The sequence below is a fragment of the Lissotriton helveticus genome, chromosome 2_1 (assembly GCF_964261635.1).
Source record: "Lissotriton helveticus chromosome 2_1, aLisHel1.1, whole genome shotgun sequence".
NCBI classification, from domain to species: Eukaryota; Metazoa; Chordata; class Amphibia; order Caudata; family Salamandridae; genus Lissotriton; species Lissotriton helveticus.
In genome coordinates this window covers 870,569,754-870,588,370 of record NC_136059.1, presented here as the reverse complement: position 1 = coordinate 870,588,370, position 18,617 = coordinate 870,569,754, and the positions used below count along the sequence as shown (strand labels likewise).

At 46.3% G+C, this 18,617-nt stretch overlaps 1 protein-coding gene across 2 annotated transcripts in view; it reads right to left on the bottom strand.

Annotated features, from left to right (window-relative positions):
• The window catches only part of SPMIP10 (sperm microtubule inner protein 10), a 226,700-nt gene that overhangs the window by 154,609 nt on the left and 53,474 nt on the right, over positions 1 to 18,617 (bottom strand). For both annotated transcript variants that reach the window (XM_078675596.1, XM_078675597.1), the window contains exon 2: positions 3,225 to 3,333. In XM_078675596.1, the coding sequence (XP_078531722.1) occupies positions 3,225 to 3,333 (109 nt within the window). The remainder of the gene's footprint in view (positions 1 to 3,224; positions 3,334 to 18,617) is intronic.

Sequence of the window (18,617 nt, the reverse complement as noted above, 5' to 3'; positions counted from 1 at the left end):
GTAAAAAAAGACTGCCATAAATTAGTACATTTAGGAGCGTGTTTATCAAGAATAGACAGGAAGGGCAATAATCGGTGACCTGATCACTGTTACTGGAGGATGGAAAAATAAAGTAAAATAAAGCAGGGAGAGCGGTTTAGCTAAAATTGCCTCACGTCAGATCTAACATGGTACTAACAAGCATGCAGGTGCAAGGATTTACCTGTATGTAGTTAATGGTCAAAGGTTTCTGTAAAGAAGAAAAATAATATCACAATGGGTGCTGCGGGTGGAAAATTATGTCAAATACTAAATATGCTAAAAAGCATATCTACGTACCGGTTGAGACCTCGTATTCAATTGCAAGATAAGTGGCGGTCTTATTATATATCGGGTGATGTAAGCATAAACATCACAATGTTTCTGGTTAGAAAGAAAGTGCAGGACGGGTCCGTCCCTCACGATACTGGAGCTGTAAAACAGGGGTGGGAGCGGGGGGGGGGGGGGTTAAAATTCTATCATATGCTCGGGGCACCAAAAAGGGAAAGTTTGTGGCACGGCTTACCTGTGCTGGTTGCAGCACGTCTCGTGGCTCGTTCTGTTGTATCCGGCTGCGGAACAACAGAACCAGAAGTCTATATGGAGTACATATCTCAGAACACTAGAACGAGAAAGTTCCATTGTTCAATGGAAAACCCGGAAGTGAGTACGGGATCGTTCAAAATCCAGGGTCAGGATGTGAATGGGCTAAATTAAGTAAATATAGTGAATGGCGCAAAATTAAAATAGAGAGCAAATAAAATTCTCAGGACTTTTGTTCAATTGTTCGTGTGGACTCACATCCACACAAGTGCAGAGGTTGTTTCATTCGGGTTTGTTCTCCCTTGACCTGTTTGCACTGTATACTCATCAATCACAAGCGCATCTTATACACGCACAAGCAAGAGCGCCATCACTTCCTGTGTATAAATCTAAACCCATCACCGACATAATATATATCTATAGTTATCTTTTGTCTCCACTGATTCCTAAGGAAGGGTGTTGCAGTGACAGGGTTTGGCCCTGCCTGGTGCTGGACATACTCCAGCTGTGAACTGGAGTACATTTACTTATGTTGTGGGTTCTTTTGGCTGTAGTAACTTCAGAAGTGTAGTTTGTAATTAGCAACAGGCTTACGCCCAGATGTACGACCATTCAATTTTGCAACTCGCAATTTGCGACTCATAAAATAGAATATACAGCAGTGCCTGAGAATATGTTTGCAATTCCCAAATGGTTCACAAGTGATCTGCCTCATTAATATTCACGAGGCAGGTTGCAATTTGCAACCAATTGGGAATGGCCGGCACTCACAGGGATGGTGGCCTGCTGGGGTAAGAAGACCGAAATGTCTGTGACTGTTTTTTAAATAAAGCAGTTTTTAAAAAATGCAGCCCATTTTCCCTAAAGGAAAACGAATTGCATTTCAAGAAGAACAATTAATCAATTCACTGTCATTTTTTAAAAGCAGAGTCCCTGGGGCCACTGCTTGCTCTTAAAAAATATTTGCGCCCACATTCACAAAGGGTAAGGTGTGCCTTGGGGACCCCTTACCATTTGCGAATTGTCTACCACAAACTTTCCATTTGCGTCTGCATTTCGGTCGCCCCCGTCCCAATGACGAGTCACAAACCCTATTTTGCGAGCCGGTAATAGGTTACAGACTCGCAAAATAGGAGTGGCACCTGCTGCAGACCATTTTAGCGGTCACAAACGGCCGACTGCTAAAAACAGTTGTACATGTGGCCCTTAGGGGTTTCGTGGGTGGGTGCATGTCCCGCTTGAAAACTCTTCATAACACTCCACTAACCCCTCTTCACTCCTTCCCTAACCCTTCTTTTTTAGCAGTAAGAATTTCCCCATCTTCCAGCCATTCTCCCTTGCCCATCCCAAAGTTACCACTAAAACGAATACTTATGTGAGCGGAGAATCCACAGTCGGGCAGAGATCTCTGCAGAGAAAAAGATAGGTGAGGCAGAAACTCTGTACGGACGGACTACCAACTGTACTACAAAATGCAGTTTGTGAACAGGCCTTTCAGAATTTCTACAGGGAAGTCACATGTGTTACAATAATGTGAGAGAAAAACACCCAATACGCCATTGAAAGAAGATGCTGAATAGGAAGTGCATAGAGAAATGGAAGACTATTGTTTATCGATGTTAACAATCAGATTTCTCTTTCTTAGAATACTGTGAGAATATCTTGAAATTTTAAGAGATGTAATTGACTTCATGCTATGTTTTTGGTTAAATAAAAATATAGGGGTAGATTTACAAGCCCCTTGCGAAACAGTTTTAGGCCGCCGTTGCGTCACTTCTGTGATGCAGCGGCGGCGTAAACCATGTGCCATGTTGCGCCTTATTTACAATGTGATGCATCTAAGGAGATGCGTCACGTTGTAAATCCCTGCACCACATTAAACCTGCGTCAGGTTTTGGGCGAGTGTGCAGAGCCCAGTTGATGGTGTTCGGAGTGCACCTGAGCATCTGTAGAGCATGTGCAAAGTGTGACTTGGAGATGGAGTCTATATCTGTGGGTTTTATGTTATGTCACTTCTATTTCTTTAGTGCTTTATCAATTAAATGTCTTAAAGTAGCAAAACGGAGGACTGAATGCTATGACCAGATCCCTATGGTACTAAATGAATCACCACGTTCTCAATAAATTGCAGAACTTCAGGTGATGTTATTTGAGAATTGAAAGCATTACACAGATTTTCAGCAGGGACTCTGAAAATTGTGTCTTCAAACATAACCTTCCTGATGTCTGGAATATGCAATTGTTGATCTAAAAATTATCTGCGGTGGCAGTGGAAATAGGGAAATTTACTTGCTAGAAAGACAGTGCAGCTTAGTAGAATACTCGATAAACAAGATCCACAGACTTAAAACTCATGCTCTTCTAAGCAGGTCTGCAGACTAAAAAAAGTATTTTGTGTAAGGGAGAAGAGCATAGATTCAAAGTGCCTGTAGTTCAGTGTGTGGGCCACAGTGAAAACATGTCAGGCTCAGAGCTCATTTTACAAGACTGTTGTATCGTACACGTTATCGTTGATATAGACTCCTAAACATCAATCACTCACTCACACACACACTCACACATCAATAAGCATTGTAACGTAAACAAAGGGTAAATTCTTAGCCTGTTAAATTAATACAAAAAAATAAAATGTTCTTGTTTTGTCCTAAACGGTTAAAATTCACCTTTGAAATCAGCTTTCTGTTCACCATATCTTGTTTCCAGGGCATCACATAACGCTTGGGCATCAAAGGGTGGCTTTTAGACATCACTGGGAAATGAGCGTGTACTAACCTAAAGAGTGAGAGAAAGAACAGGTCAAGGTTTTCTGTTACACATACTTCATAAATCAAAGGTCAAAGGTATGAGTAATCAGTCCCCCACCTGAGATCATTGTGAGTCACATTTTATTACTTTATGAGATTGAGAAGACAGTTCAATTACATACATATTAGTAAGATATATGTTCATGTTATTACACACAAATAAACATGATGAGAATGAAATGCAAAATTTTAACAAAGGAAGGAGAGAGAGAGACTATATGGATTCGTTCTCCCTGGGTAACGTTTACAAAACAAGAGGAATCCATAAAATTAAGGGTTGACGATGTCCCTACTGTGGTTGGGAGCACGTCTGGTGTTTTTAGGTACCCCTCACACACCAACAGGCCCCTTGGTGTCATGCTTCATCATCGGGGTCATCGTATCCCTCTACGGGATACGGCGTGCTGCGACCAGCGAATACGCGGGAGCACTCTTATGTCTATGTGTGGTGTATAGTGAGGGTTATTTAATCATATAGTGAGTGAGTGTGGTGGTGGGGTCGGGATAGTGAGTGGAGATTTAAAAAGGACCTGACTCGTGGGTGGACTCAAAAACTTTAATGGTTCCCCGAGTTGGTACTATTAAAAAAAGGTTGTAAGAGGATGAGCGTAGTATTATGTGCGCTGCCTCTGGGTGTGTGTCAACATGTTTCGATGTAAAAACATCTTCTTCAGGACAGGGTTACACAAAATCCCCACCTTACTCACGTTTTTCTAATTTGTGTATATACAAAAAAGTGATATTTATTAGTGAAGGTCTATTATTGTACCTAAACTTTAGCCGCTATTTTGCAGACTGTAAAAATGGGAGTTCAATGCTCCATGAGACCGTGTCTAACGCAGGGGTTACCCGGGCTTCCTTGCTGCGGGTCTATGAGGAGAATCCCTCTTCGCTGCCCCTTACGCCGGCTCCGTCGTATCTGATATCTGATATCAGATACGACGGAGCCGGCGACGGAGCCGTCGTATCTGAAATCAACCACAAGCCTAAAAAATCAGAATAGGGCAGTAATCGCAAACCAATTTTTAGGAGTGAATGTGTTGCCATAAATAGGCCATTCTGCAATGGCATGTCATCAAAGGAATACAAAGAGGGATAGCACCAGCCCTCAAACTATAGCTAGGAAACATTATTCTACTGTGGCTGCAAGAATAAAAGTACTTTTTTTATGGAGGGAATAACGAATAGAATACTTAAAACATAGAACCTATACCTCTGCACAAATAAAGCAAAATTTCAATCACAAGCAAGGTTATCCACTTGGGTTTCCAGGAACTAAAAATGGTGAAGCAGAGAAGGTAAAGGCTACACCACTATTAAAACGCATCACAAAAAACCTGCATTGAAAAAAGCAGTTCTGACAAATCTAATTTTCCCAAAATATTTTGCGGTAGGAGTGGCATTTGCAAGGTTGTTAAATCTAACATGGTGGGTGGAGCTTCATGTTGGACCAAGATGGCCGCGTGAAAGTCCAGCTCTGCCGGACCCGTCCCCCTACCCTAATATCCTGAGGCTAATCCTGGCTGTAGACCCTGCCGCTCGTCAGCGGAGGGTATGCGGTGCGCTTTCCCGCGACTCTGGCCCCGCTGCGGCATCGGGGACAAGAGCTACGCCTCCTGCAGATTGAGGCCTGACTGCTGGCGGGAGCCGGGGACTCGAGTCGGCGAGGGGGCCGGCCGCCAGTAAAACAACACCGGGGCCGCAGACCGGAAGTCGTCGGTCGGGCCCCAGTACAGCTTGGCTGCTGCCCGTGACGTCAGCGGAGCAGCGGCAGACTCATGGGCGGCGGATGGCCCCCCCGCCCAAGACTGATGACGAAGTGGCATTGTTGGTGACCGTGAGTGACCCCTCCCTGCCTTCGGCAGCAAGAACAGCTGGCTCCCGGAGGAGCTGGGGCGACGCAGTGGTGAGGCTGAAGGCCCAGGAGCAACGCGAGGAAGTGTCTGGTGCCCCCAGCTGGTGTGGCCTACGGCAGGGGCCTGTTTTTCTGCCTTGGCCCGGGGATCGCTCGTGGTGCCCCTTTTGATGCAGGGTGCTTGTGGGGGGCAGTGTGGCGGCTTGCTGGTCCTCGGGGTGGGGGCTGCTGCCTGAGTGCTCGGCCCTGCCTGTATGCTGACTATTGGCGGCTTGGGGCCCCCGGGTGAGACCTGCGCATACCTCTAGTCCCTGACCCGGCGGGCACCTCAACTCCTGGTTTCTTGAGTGTCAAACACCAACGTGGACGGAGGGAGTGGCACAGTGGCCCCATCGGGATGCTGACTGGGTGGAGGAGCGCTCCCTCCCCTTGGGCTATTTCTTTTGGGCATCTGGATTGTGGAGCTGACCCCTCCCAGGGGTGAGACATCGCGGGAGCCCCTTGCCATCCTTCGTTAGGCATTGTGATCGGCTTGCTGGGTCTGGCCACTGAAGCAGCTGTCCTGTGTGGGTGCGGCTGTGCCTGTTTGCGCAGTTGGGTCCCCTGTGGCCTGAGATTGGATTTCCGGAGGTCCAGGTACTCCTTGTAGACGGTGGCCTCGCGACTGGGCCTGTCTGGTGGCCCGTCCTGGGGGCTGGGACATTTGGTGGTGCTGTCTGGTTGCTCGTTGCTATTCAGCCGGAAGAAGCTGAGCGCCATTGTTGTGCCTGGGTGGAGTGGTGTGGCCAGGGGTCCATCGAGGCGACATCTACGATGGCATCTAAGCCCGAGACTGACAAGCAGCAGTCAAGAACCTCTAAGGGGGCACGACAAGTTCAGTCTAACAAACTGGATCGGTATACGATGCCTCGGGGGTCGCCGCCGGAGTCGAGGCGGATTCAGTCGAGCGGTGGAGATCCTTCTGGCCAACCTGCTGAACCGACGCTACTTGATGTGATGGCGGCGATAGACGGGGTCTAGATATGGACCACAAAAGATGGAGATGGTGGACCACAAACTGGACACTGTCACCATCGAAGTCAATCTCATACGGGTGGACCTTACCAAAACAAGTGAGAAAGTCAAGTCTCTAGACATCAAGACCACCAGTTTAACAGATGACGTGGCACAGCTCCAACAGGCAGCGCAGGACCTTAAGGCCTTCAGCGTACTGACTAATCTGAAGCTGGACGATTATGAGGGATGGACTCGCCGCAATAATGTCCGTATTATTGGCTTTCCCGAGAAGGCCGAGGGCCCGGCCTCAGATCTGTTTGTCGAAGACATAATCCTCAATCATCTCAAGCCCAAGGGACTGGGTAACTTCTTTATGATTGAACGAACGCATAGAGTGCTGGGGGGAGATCCAGGCCTGGGGCCCCTCCTCGCCCAATGATAGCTAGAGTGTTAAACTTCAGAGATAGGGACGCTATCCTGCAGGCCTCTCGGTCGGGAGGCCCCCTTAAATATGAAAACTCTACTATCTCCTTTTTCCCGGACTTCACCCAGGCAGTCCAGAAACAGCGTCAAAGTTTCCTCGGAGTTAAGAAGAAGCTCAGAGATGGTGGTCTGAAGTATGCAATGATGTTCCCTGTCCGCTTGAGAGTGGAGGCCAAAGGGAGGGTTTGGTTCTTCAATAACCCAGAGGTGGCTTCAGACTGGTTGGAAAATCGTCCCCCAAGTAGATCGGAGTGGCAAGACTGTGATGGAGGCGGTGGGCTGGAGGAGCAGGAATGATGGCGGACACAGACTGTTTTGGGACTTTTGACATTTGTCAGGTAGTGGGCTTGACCCACGTGTATTTTGTTTGTATTGCTCCCCGAGCAGCGTACTGTCAAGGACACATAATGAGGCGGATTTGATGGGGTGATGGGGTGCGGGGTCCTGGTTTCCTCCTCCTTTCTACTTTTAGTTAGTTAGTAGCTTAGTTTATTTGCGGGATTGTTCTCATAAAAGGCATATGATCAGAAGAGGACTGTTATCCTGTACAATCAGATATTAATGTATAATTTAATTATTGCACTGAAATGTTCTAATCTGACATGCCAATAAAAATTGTTTTTATAAAAAAAAAAATAGTAGCTTAGTTTATGGGGCGACAGGCACACTGCCAGTTGGGGATGGGCGGAAGCCATGAGCAGGAGTGCAGGGAGGGGGGTTGGGGTTGAGGGTCTTTGCGAATCTGATGTTCAAGGGATTGTTGGTGATTGCTTTGGTTTCGTTAATGTCAGGTGACGAGGGGCTCAAGGGATTGTTTGTGTTTTGTTTGGCTTTGCTGTTCTCTGGGGACAAGACTGTGAGTGTATTCTTTCCATACCACCACAATGTCGAAAGTTAGACAAGGATCGGGGATCAGTGTGCTTCGCTGGAATGTCAATAGCCTAGGGGACAAGATTAAGAAAGGGATGGTTAGTCAATATATCCGGAGGCACTCCCCAGATGTGGCGCTGCTGCAGGAGACGCATCTTATTGGGAACCGTTGTATGGCCTTGCATGGGGGGCTATAAGTTGGTAGCGCATGCGGGGTTCACTTCAGGGTCTAGGGGAGTTTGTATCTTGATTAAAAACTCCTTTCCCTGACTGTCCAGGCTACTTGGGTTGACAAGAGAGGCAAATACATTAGAATATCAGGGCAGTGAGAGGACGATTACCCTAGTATCTGTTTATGTCCCGCCAGCTCTGCAATCTGATACATTTCGCGATTTGGGTTCTATCTTCCTGACTCTACCCTTAGGCCTCCTAGCGATGAGAGGTGACTTTAATGCAGTCATGGACGGTGAGGTGGATCGACAACCCACCCGGGTGCTGCGGCCGGCACAGAGGTGGCACCCAGATTTTCTTGAGACGACGGGGCTGGTGGATGGTTGGCGGGTATGCAATCTGAGTGGGGCACACTTCACGCAAGTTTCCGCTGCACACCAAAGCCTGTCCAGGATAGATTACCTGCTAGAGCCAGCGGCTCAGGCTCACAATATTCAAGAGGCGCGGCATCTGGGGAGAGGCATATCGGACCACGCGCCGGTTTGGCTCCGGTCGGAGATAGACTGTTTTCATGTAGACAGAATTGCCCCCATTAGTGCTTGGCAACTGAAAGACCCCGCCACTAAGAAGGAATTGATTAGGGTCACAGACCGGTATTTTCAGGAAAAACAGGGAAACAGTGGACTCTGCCCAGACTCTGTGGGAAGCATATAAAATGGTAGTCCGGGGGAGGCCTTGTCCTTGATGGCTAAGAAGAGAAAGGAGCGATTGGCAGATTTGGAAAAGGCGGAAGAGGAAGTGTTGAGATTGGAAAGAGAGGTGGTCCGGGCAGCCACACCAGAGGGCCTGCTCCAGTTAAAACTGCGGCAGAATTAGTTCAGGGGCCTCGCCAGGGACAAGGCCAAAGCACAGAATGAGGAAACACAGAGTAGAGTGTATGAGCACGGAGATAAGGCAGGGAAGCTAATAGCCTGGCTTGAGAAGGGTGAGTGGGCGTCTCTGCTGGTACCGGAGTTGTTAATGGAGAATGCCTGTAAAATTACGGACCCACAGACAGTGGCAGATAGTTTTGCAGAGTACTATAGAGGGATATACACCTCTGAGGAGATGTATACGGAGGCCGTGAATAGAGCAATGATGAGAGACATCCAATTACCCGAACTCTTGGAGGATGATAGGAAATATCTAGACTCGCCACTTACAGATGACGAGGTGGCGCAGGCCATAAGGGGTGTGCAATCAGGGAAGGCCACGGGTCGAAACGGAATCCCTATAGAGCTGTACAAGTTGAGCGCCAACCGTCTCGCTCCGTTCCTCCGAGGAGGGCAGAGAAGAGGGACTGCTCCTATACAACCAGCGAGTGGCCAATATTGTAGTCATACACAAGCTGGGCAAATCCAAAACTAGTTGTTCATCTTACAGGCCCATCTCGTTATTGAATGCAGAGCCTAAGGTCTTGGCGAAGCTGTTGGCGACAAGGCTGATCAAAGTTATCACTTCCCTGATACATGCGGACCAATCCGGGTTCATGCCGTGTCGCAATACTGCCCTTAATTTGCGCCCCCTACATGGGGTGCTGGGCAGGTCACCCACGATCCAGGAGCCAGCGGTACTGGTATCCTTGGATGACACTATGGCCTTTGATAGGGTCGAATGGCAATACCTATTTGCGGTGTTGGTACAGATGGGTTTTGGGTCTGAGTTTATTAATTGGGTGCGTCTCCTATATGAGGCCCCTCTGACCAGGATTGTTGTCAATAATCGAAAATCCTCTGACTTCCCCCTCGGTAGGGTGTTAGACCTGGCCCCATTGGCGTGGGTCTCCCTTCCATTTTTGTTGCTTTTGCCTCATATGTTTTGCTGGTGTTAGCTGCTCAGAGCACTGTGCCACTGCCAGTCAGTGCCACAGTGCAAGTGCTCCCTACATACAAATATATACATTGATTGGTTTCCATGATTGGCTAATTTGGTTTACTGTCAGTCCCTAGTACAGTGCCAGGGCTTGTAAATACAGATGCTGCTGGTGGGCTTCCAGCACTGGTTGTGCCACCCACAGAAGCGGCCTGGTAAAATATGTCTAGGGTCTGCCATTGCAGAACCTGCGTGCAGTCTGGTACTCTCATGCTGACTGCGCAAGTGTACACACTTGCCAGTCCCTAAACATTCCCTTAACTTCATATTAGTCACCCCTAAGGTAGGCCCAAGGGCAGGGTGCATTGTAAGAATAAGGTAGGACAAGCCCTGATGTGTGTGGCATGTCCTAATAGTGAATTACAGCCATTTTCGTTTTTCACTATTGTAAGGCTACCTGTTCTCCTAGGCCAGAATGGGCTGCTAGAATTATTACACTCTATAATCCTAGCAGACTCAGGGAACATGGTAGAAATTCGAGTTTGGTATGCCTGAACTCAGAATAATAAAATACATCTTTTAGCAAAGTTTAATTTAATGTTCTGTGTTTGAAAATACCATGTTTAGAAAGTTGGTATTTACTTGCATAACCATTTCAGCCCACCTCTGCTCTGATGTGTATCTGCTGTCTGGTTTCTGTGTGTGACAGGGCTGGGGAATTCCAGGAGACAGGCTGGGGTTGCCAGGTGGTGAATAGAGAGATTACACCAGGATGGGTGGGGGGAGTGCCCCTTGACTCTGAATAGGGCTGTGCTCTGCCAGCTCAATGCTGGCTCCACCCCCTGGGGAGAGTCTGATGTCTCTGCCTTGCACCTTGTAGAGGGAGAGGGAAGACTGTCAACAGAGTACTCCTGGACTGTACTTGTCACCACAATGCTGGCTCCACCTCCTGCGGAGCGTCTGATGGCCCTGCCCTGCACACTGAAAGAAAAGACAGAGTCTCCAAAAAAAGTGCTCAGGAACTGGACTGGATTAGGCAAAGGACCCCCTGGTCTGAAAGAACAAAAGATTAGCTGTATAGGAGCCCTGCTCCTAAGAAATCAGATCCTGTTTACGTCAAGAAGAACCTCTACCCGAAGAGAAGGACCTGGAAAAGCTTGCCCCCTGAACTGAGCCCCAGGACCATTGGGCTCTTCTCCTGCCTTTAACACGAGCTGCTGGACTGCCTGTGTCCGTGCCCCCGCTGAAGCCATCGCTGAGTGCGCCTCGCCAACCCTACCGCCGTGAAGCCCGTGCTGTGTCCGCCCTGCACCATGTGTCTCCGCTCATCCCTAAGCCGAGTTCGCACCGTATCGCCTCTGGGCCGCCCCGCACCCGGCTTCACTTCCCCCCTATCTGAGCCGCACCGCCACCGCCTTCGGCCGCCACGGACTAAAACAGCACTTCATCCAGCGAGGTACGGTTCGTACGTTCTAGGCGTACCAAACCGCACCGTGCTAACATCCTCTGAGGCTGCGCCGAACTGACAGAGCCGCCCGGTATGTTGCGTACTGGCTGCTGAGTGCCGCACAGCCCGCCTCAGGGAAACAGCTTCACAACAAAGGTACGGCTCGAACGCCGCCCTACGCCACAGACTCAGCAATGACCCGGCCATCCGCAGCGCCCCTGAGGTCCCGCTTCTACGCTTCGCATCGCGACGCCTGCCACGAGCCGGACCTGCATCAGAGACCAACGTCCCGAGTACGTCTTCGCCTGCCCCCGCATTTCCATGTCGAACTCTACGCTCTTAAGAGGTACAGAGTGCGTATCGCCCCAAAAAGTGCACGTCTCGGACCAGAGTGTCCGCTCTGTTGTTAGAATCTGTTTGTTCACTTTTCACCACCGAAGAGTCGCACCAAGAGGTACGAACCGCACAGACCTAAAACTAAGCATATTTACAAGAACTATTATCCCTGAACAGTATTGTGGTCATTGAAACGTTATTGTGGTCTTGTATTAAGTCAGCTTAACTATATATATAAATACCTCTTTTTTTATATAAAGACTAGACTGGTGTCCATTTGTGGTGTATTCTTGAGTTACTGTATATGGTCATAAATGCTTAACCAATAACACTCTGAGGATTAGCCTTGTCTGCTTGCGCCACGCAACCTAGAGGGTGAGCAGGGGTTATTTTAAAGAGTAAGTCCCTTGCCCTGCCTAGAGGAGAGGGCCCCTGCTTGTCACAAGTACTTACCTGTGCCAACCAGAGACCCCCAAATCTAACATAGGGGTACGAGGCAGGGTTGTCCCCTGTCCCCGCTTCTTTTTGCCCTGGCCTTGGAGCCACTCGCGGCCTGGGTTCGGTGGGACCGTTCAATTTGTGGCCTGCGCTGGATGCTGGATTGGGAGGACAAGATCTCTTTATACGCGGACGATATCTTGCTTTATCTCACTAATCCGAAGGGATCGCTGATATGTTTCCTAGATATGCTTGCGATTTTTGGGAGATAATCAGGCTTCGCAATTGATTGGTCAAAATTGGTCCTTTATGTACTCAGGGGGAGTCGGCCGATAGTTCCTCATATCTGTCCAATACGGATTGAGCCGGTTGGGTTTAAATACCTCAGCATTTACGTAACACTTGACCCGAAGCTATGATTTGCCAATAATTTGGGGTCCCCCCTGTCTCGGTTATGGGGGGATGTGGCGCTGGAAGGCGCTGCCGCTCTCCCTTCTGGGTAGAGCAGTGCTTTTTAAAATGATGGCCCTTCCCCGTTTTTGGTATGCGCTCCAAAATGCTATGGACCCAGTCCCGGCCTCTTATTTTAAAGATATAGAGTCCCTACAGAGACAGCTATTGTGGGAAGGAAAGCCCCGTATCGCGTTCACTAAACTTACTCTTTCATGGTACGACGGGGGGATAAGTCTCCCAGACCTTCGTAAATATTACTGGGCCTCGCAGCTAGCCGCGGTGAACCACGCTATTTATGGTCCCCCTGGGGACCCGGGATACGCCATGGACCGTTTGCAAGTGCCAGGGGGCGATTTCACAAGAGTGCTCTATGCCAGGCCCGATCGGTTCCCCCTCGCGGGACCCACGGCACACGCTGTTCAGGTGTGGCACGCGACTAACAGATATCTGAAGTAGGAGGGGAAGCTGACACTCGTCACCCCGCTGTGGAGCTCGGAGAAATTGGGCAGTCTGTGGCAGTCTAGGGGCTTTGATAAATGGGACCTCATTGGGATCACACAGATCAAGGACTTCTGGGTTGGGGGCATGGTCCACATGTTTCAATCTCTCCAGCAGCAGTACCACCTTCACTACCAGGAACCCTTTCGCTACCTTCAGATTAGTCATGCAATGCGCACACATGTTCCCAACCTTAAAATTAATAAATAATTAATGTAACTTAAATTTAAAAAAAATATTTTTTGAAACATATATATCTAAACATAATATTAATAAAAAATATACAATATTTTTACTGTAGGATAGCGGGAGGGTTAAATTTACTATTACCACTCCAGTGAGTGCAACAGTATAGAAAACATTGGATAGCGTAGCAGTAAAAATTACTATTCCCACTCCAGTGAGTGCAACAGTAGGGAAAGCGTTGGATAGCGGGAGGGTAAAAATTACTATTCCCACTCCACTGAGTGCAACAGTAGGGAAAGCGTTGGATAGCGTAGGGGTAAAAATGACTATTCCCACTCCAGTGAGTGCAACAGTAGGGAAAGCGTTGGATAGCGTAGGGGTAAAAATTACTATTCCCACTCCAGAGAGTGCAACAGTACGGAAAGCGTTGGCTAGCGTAGGCATAACATTTACTATTCCCACTCCAGTGAGTGCAACAGTAGGGAAAGCATTGGATAGCCGCAGGCTAAAAATTACTATTCCCACTCCAGAGATTGCAACAGTAGGGAAAGCGTTGGATAGCGTAGAGGTAAAAACAACTATTCCCACTCCAGTGAGTGCAACAGTAGGGGAAGTGTTGGATGCGTAGGGGTAAAAATTACTATTGCCACTCCAGAGAGTGCAACAGTAGGGAAAGCATTGGATAGCGGGAAGGTAAAAATTACTATTCCCACTCCAGAGAGTGCAACAGTAGGGAAAACGTTGGATAGCGTAGAGGTAAAAATTACTATTCCCACTCCAGAGAGTGCAACAGTAGAGAAAGCGTTGGATAGCGCAGGCATAAAATGTACTATTCCCACTCCAGTGAGTGCAACAGTAGGGAAAGCATTGGATAGCGGGAGGGTAAAAATTACTATTCCCACTCCAGTGAGTGCAACAGTAGGGAAAGCGTTGGATAGCGTAGGGGTAAAAAATACTATTCCCACTCCAGAGAGTGCAACAGTAGGGAAAGTAAATACTTCATAAATGTATCAAAATAAATTAAATATTAATACCAATTACAAATTAATTAAAAGTAATTAACAATGTTATATAATATAATAATTAATCAATTAAAAATACAAATAAAAATGCATTATTAAAAATTATTACCTATTATTACAAATTATTTACAAATTAACAATTAATTAATTAACAATTTAAAAATAATTAAAAATTACAACAAAAACCAAAAAGAAATTAAAATATTTCATTAATTACAATTAAATTACTTCCCACCCTATTCCCCTATAAACACACATCCCGCAGCAAAAAATAAATTAATATAATTAACATAATTATCAATTAATTAAAATCAATTACCAATTATATTTTAATTAATTACCAATTAACAATTAATTAACAATTAATTCAAAATAAATACCAATAAATAAATTCAAAAATGTAATTAATTATAATTAAATTACTTCCCACCCTATTCCCCTATAAACCCGCAACAGAAAATAAATTAATACAATTAACATAATTATCAATTAATCAATTCATTAAAATGTATTACCGGTTATATTTTAATTAATTAACAATTAACAATTAATTAACAATTAATTCGAAATAAATACCAATAAATAAATTAACATATTTAATTAATTATAATTAAATTACTTCCCACCCTATTCCCCTATAAACCCACAACCTGCTACAGAATTATATTACGCAAAAATTAAATACCATAAAATTAATTAATTAAAATAAATTATAAAATAAATATACACTTTTCAGACATATACTAACATAAAAAATCACTTTAAAAAATTGGATATTATTATAAAATTGATATTAACTTACTTACCTCAAATCCGATATTTTTGCTGTCTATATTCTGTCCATTCTATATTTTTGTTGTCTATATGCTGTCCATTCTATATTTTGGTTTTCTATATTCTGTCCATTCGATATTTTGTCCATTCTATATTTTGAATTCGATATTACTGCTATTCTATTCGATATTTTTGCAGTCTACATTCTGTCCATTCGATATTGTGTCCATTCTATGTTTTTAATTCGATATTAATGCAAATCGATATTAAAAACTCGATATTTTGAGTGTATACCGTAATATTGCCCAGCTGTCGGGGGCAAGCCAGTCGCCTCAAGTAGAGAAATGGGCGGAAGACTTGGATTGGTGCATGTTTCGAGAACGCGCAGTATATGGGGCGGGGGGGTATCCTGCAAAGTGGGGGAAGGTTTGGGAGGCTTGGAACCACTACCGTGGAGGCATCTGTGACCCCCCGACGCGCCAAGAAGAAGATGAGGTGCACGAGCCCCCTTGATCCACTTACACTATTCTGTATTATATCTTCTGATGTATGGAAAGAAATGATGAAGCCTGCAACAGTTTAAATTGTCACCTGATGTTTGTTTATTATTGATGGTTCAAATAAAAAGATTTTCAAAAAAAAAATCTAACATGGTGGGCACCCTCCAACATGAAACTTTGAGTGTTGTTCGTTTTATTTCTTTTTTTGTGCGTTTGTGGAGATGGGGTGAATACCCATCCTAATGTGCAGTGATCAAACAAGTATGACGTGTGCCAGGATGTTTGAACACAAATTTTTACAAAATGGGCCCACATTTTATTGCACAATGTTTCCATAACTTTGCTAAATAAATTACATATTTCCAGGACCGTAGCACAATTTCATGCTGACTGAGATGGACCACAAGTCGGATACACCAACGAGTTTTGTCCTGGTCAAAGAATTTACCTTCTGACTTTTGTCCTTTAAGTCCCAATTCACCACAGGAGTACACATTTACCCATTTACCACAGGATGTTAGGGGAGGCAGTTAGTGACTTAGTGGGTGTCAGGCAGAGGCCAAACAGCAGAGAATTGTTTTGGCATCCTGTTTTCTTTCCTTTTGAATGTGCCCCCAGTGTTATCTGTAAACCCAGCAGCAGGAACTGATATTCAAGCTGGGTTTGGCACTGTAATATCAAAAAGGATCCTCGCAGCTCCTTCCTGCATATTTTGTCAGGTTGAGAGGAGTAATCCTTAAACATTCATGGCAGCATACTGTTTGCTCCTGAAAGGCACTTAACACCTTTTTCATACCTACTCAAATGCTAATTACTGGCTGACAGAGGTGGCAGAGCACATTCAAGTTTAGAATCCAGGAGTCTCAGGCAGGGAAAATGTAACTTTCTAATAATTACTTTTCCCTAATATTTATAAAAAATCAGACTTCCCCATTGAATTTGATTTTTAATCACTATTAAAAAAGTAGTTGTTCAATTATTTTTCTAGCTAGTCCCATTCGCAAGATACAATAATAACATTTTTAATCTGTACTCTGGTGTTCTAATTAGGGCAGCAAGGCCTGCTACAGTGAAAATAGCTTTTGAATGAGACTCGCCGAAGGGGCATGTTCACATTACATTTTTACATATCCTACTTACAAATGCCATGCAGTCTGTCTTGTAGCATTGTAGACTGCAAGGCCTACTTAGGAATTAATTATTAATATTTAAAAGGGAGTTTTTGAGCTGTCAAAATGGTTTAATGTGACTGGTCATACCGCAGATTTTACACTACTTCAATCAGACTATACAGGGTTGGTTTGAAGCCATGACTGCACTGCAACTGTAGTGGATGGCACAACAGGTGCTGCAGTACACTAATGGCATTTAAAATCCAGACTCTGGGTACACTTTGAACCATGTACTAGGAATCATATGCACTTTACCACTGGTTAGCAGGATTGTAGCGCACAAGAGTCTAAAGCTAGCAAAAATATAGGGTCCGGCAAAAGGAGAAAAATATGAAGTGACCACACAGAAAAGGCAGATGGGCTACACAGTCCGACTCCAGCCAAAAGCTGCGATACACTAATCAATTCCTAGATGAGCTTCCTTGCGCACGTGATTCCACCTCTCCAGAGGCACTTGTCTATTCCATGGCCCTATGAATCTACCTGTACACCTCTGTCAACTTGAGTCTCATTCATTAACCTTGTTCATGGGGAATCCTTCTCCACACCTGCAGACTCCACCAGGGTGACAAATAAACTTAGCTTGCTCACAGATGCAACAAAGTAGGTAAACCATACCACCAGGGCCAATAATGTTATGTGACACTTTCTGCCCTGTGGGTCGGACTTCTGCCCCCAATCCAGGGCAACTTCTGCCCAAAAGATTAACAGCCATCAGGGGCTAATGACAGCTGTCAGTGTCAGTCACGAAGCCCCTGGTCACCCACTGCCAGGCGAAGGCTCCAATTTGGGCCCTTGGATAGGTCTCACTTCCAGCCATGGGGATGACAAGGAGTCCCCTGCTTGCTTGTGAAGTCCCTTTGGCCTCTATGTTTTCTATGAGTGGGATGCTACAGCTTCTGGTTGCAAACACCCTCCTTCCACCCTTACATCTGCCATCTCAGGGGTGATACCAGGACAAGAGGAGGGTAAGTCTGCCTGCTCGTGCTGACGATCTTCCCCTGCGAACTGGCAAATCCCAGCCTATGCAATGCGCAGCGAGATCGACTTAGGTGTGGCACGCTGGCACAGAGTGCGGACACTCTGCTTCCCTTTGAGGACGGCAGCCCTGAGACAGAGTGATCCAAGCGGCGTGGCAAGACCCATTACAATACGGGCTTGCTACGCTCCTGGTCCCGTTCAGACTCTTTCCCCCTCCACAGTGATTAGAGTTTTCCAGGGCAGCACTGTAGTCAACGCAGGTGGCCCCCCCATGCAGCGCAGGAGCGCTATCTAATACGTGCATCTTTGGAATATTTTGCAGCATTTCACACAGGCAATCACCACACAGTAGTGGGTGTGCGCAGCACACTGCTGCTCATGATAGCACTCATTGGTCTGGGAAGCAGACTTGAATCTGCAATAAGGACCTCAAGAGAAGACAAAACCTGCAGGGCAGTTAACCACCACTAAAGAAGACACAACACCGGCCTCCTCAGTAGAGCACACCTCCCCAAGGTCCTGGCTGCGCCACCACTGCGATTTCCAGCATTGGGCGTGCACAAGACCACAACTATATCCTGTGGAAGGAAACCCGAAAGGCTGCGGGTGACAGTACATTACCCAGGCAGGCAGGGGTGAGTACTGCCACCCCAGTTTTTGCCACTGCATGACACAACCCAAAACACATAGCGATGGGGGGTCGGGGACAACGTGCCACACAACAGACCAAATTGGATTAATACACATGCACCAAAACCGAGCAGGAAACAATGAACCTACTGACAGCGCAAGCACCAGATGAGGCCTCGTTGGAAGGGTTAGAAGTCACGTTGCAGGATATACTATCTACCTTGAATAAAGTGCATACAGCCCTTGGCTCTCAGATTGGCACAATATCGGCAGAACTCTCACTGATCCGGGCTGACTTTAGAAACATGAGCCCACGAGTTACAGAAGTGGAAACCGCAACAGGGACTCTATGCGACTATACCAATTAACTCAAACGTCAAGTGCGCCATGTTGAAACTGAAAGTAAAATGATGGCTGCTAAACTGGATGATTACGAAGGCCGATCGTGACGCAACAACGTCAGAATTGTTGGGGGTACCAGTAGTGTTGGGGGGACCAGCAATGGACCTATTTGTAGAAGAACTTCTCAAGCAACACCTACAGCCTAGGGGCCTATCCCACCACTTCGCAGTGGAAAGAGTGCACCGTA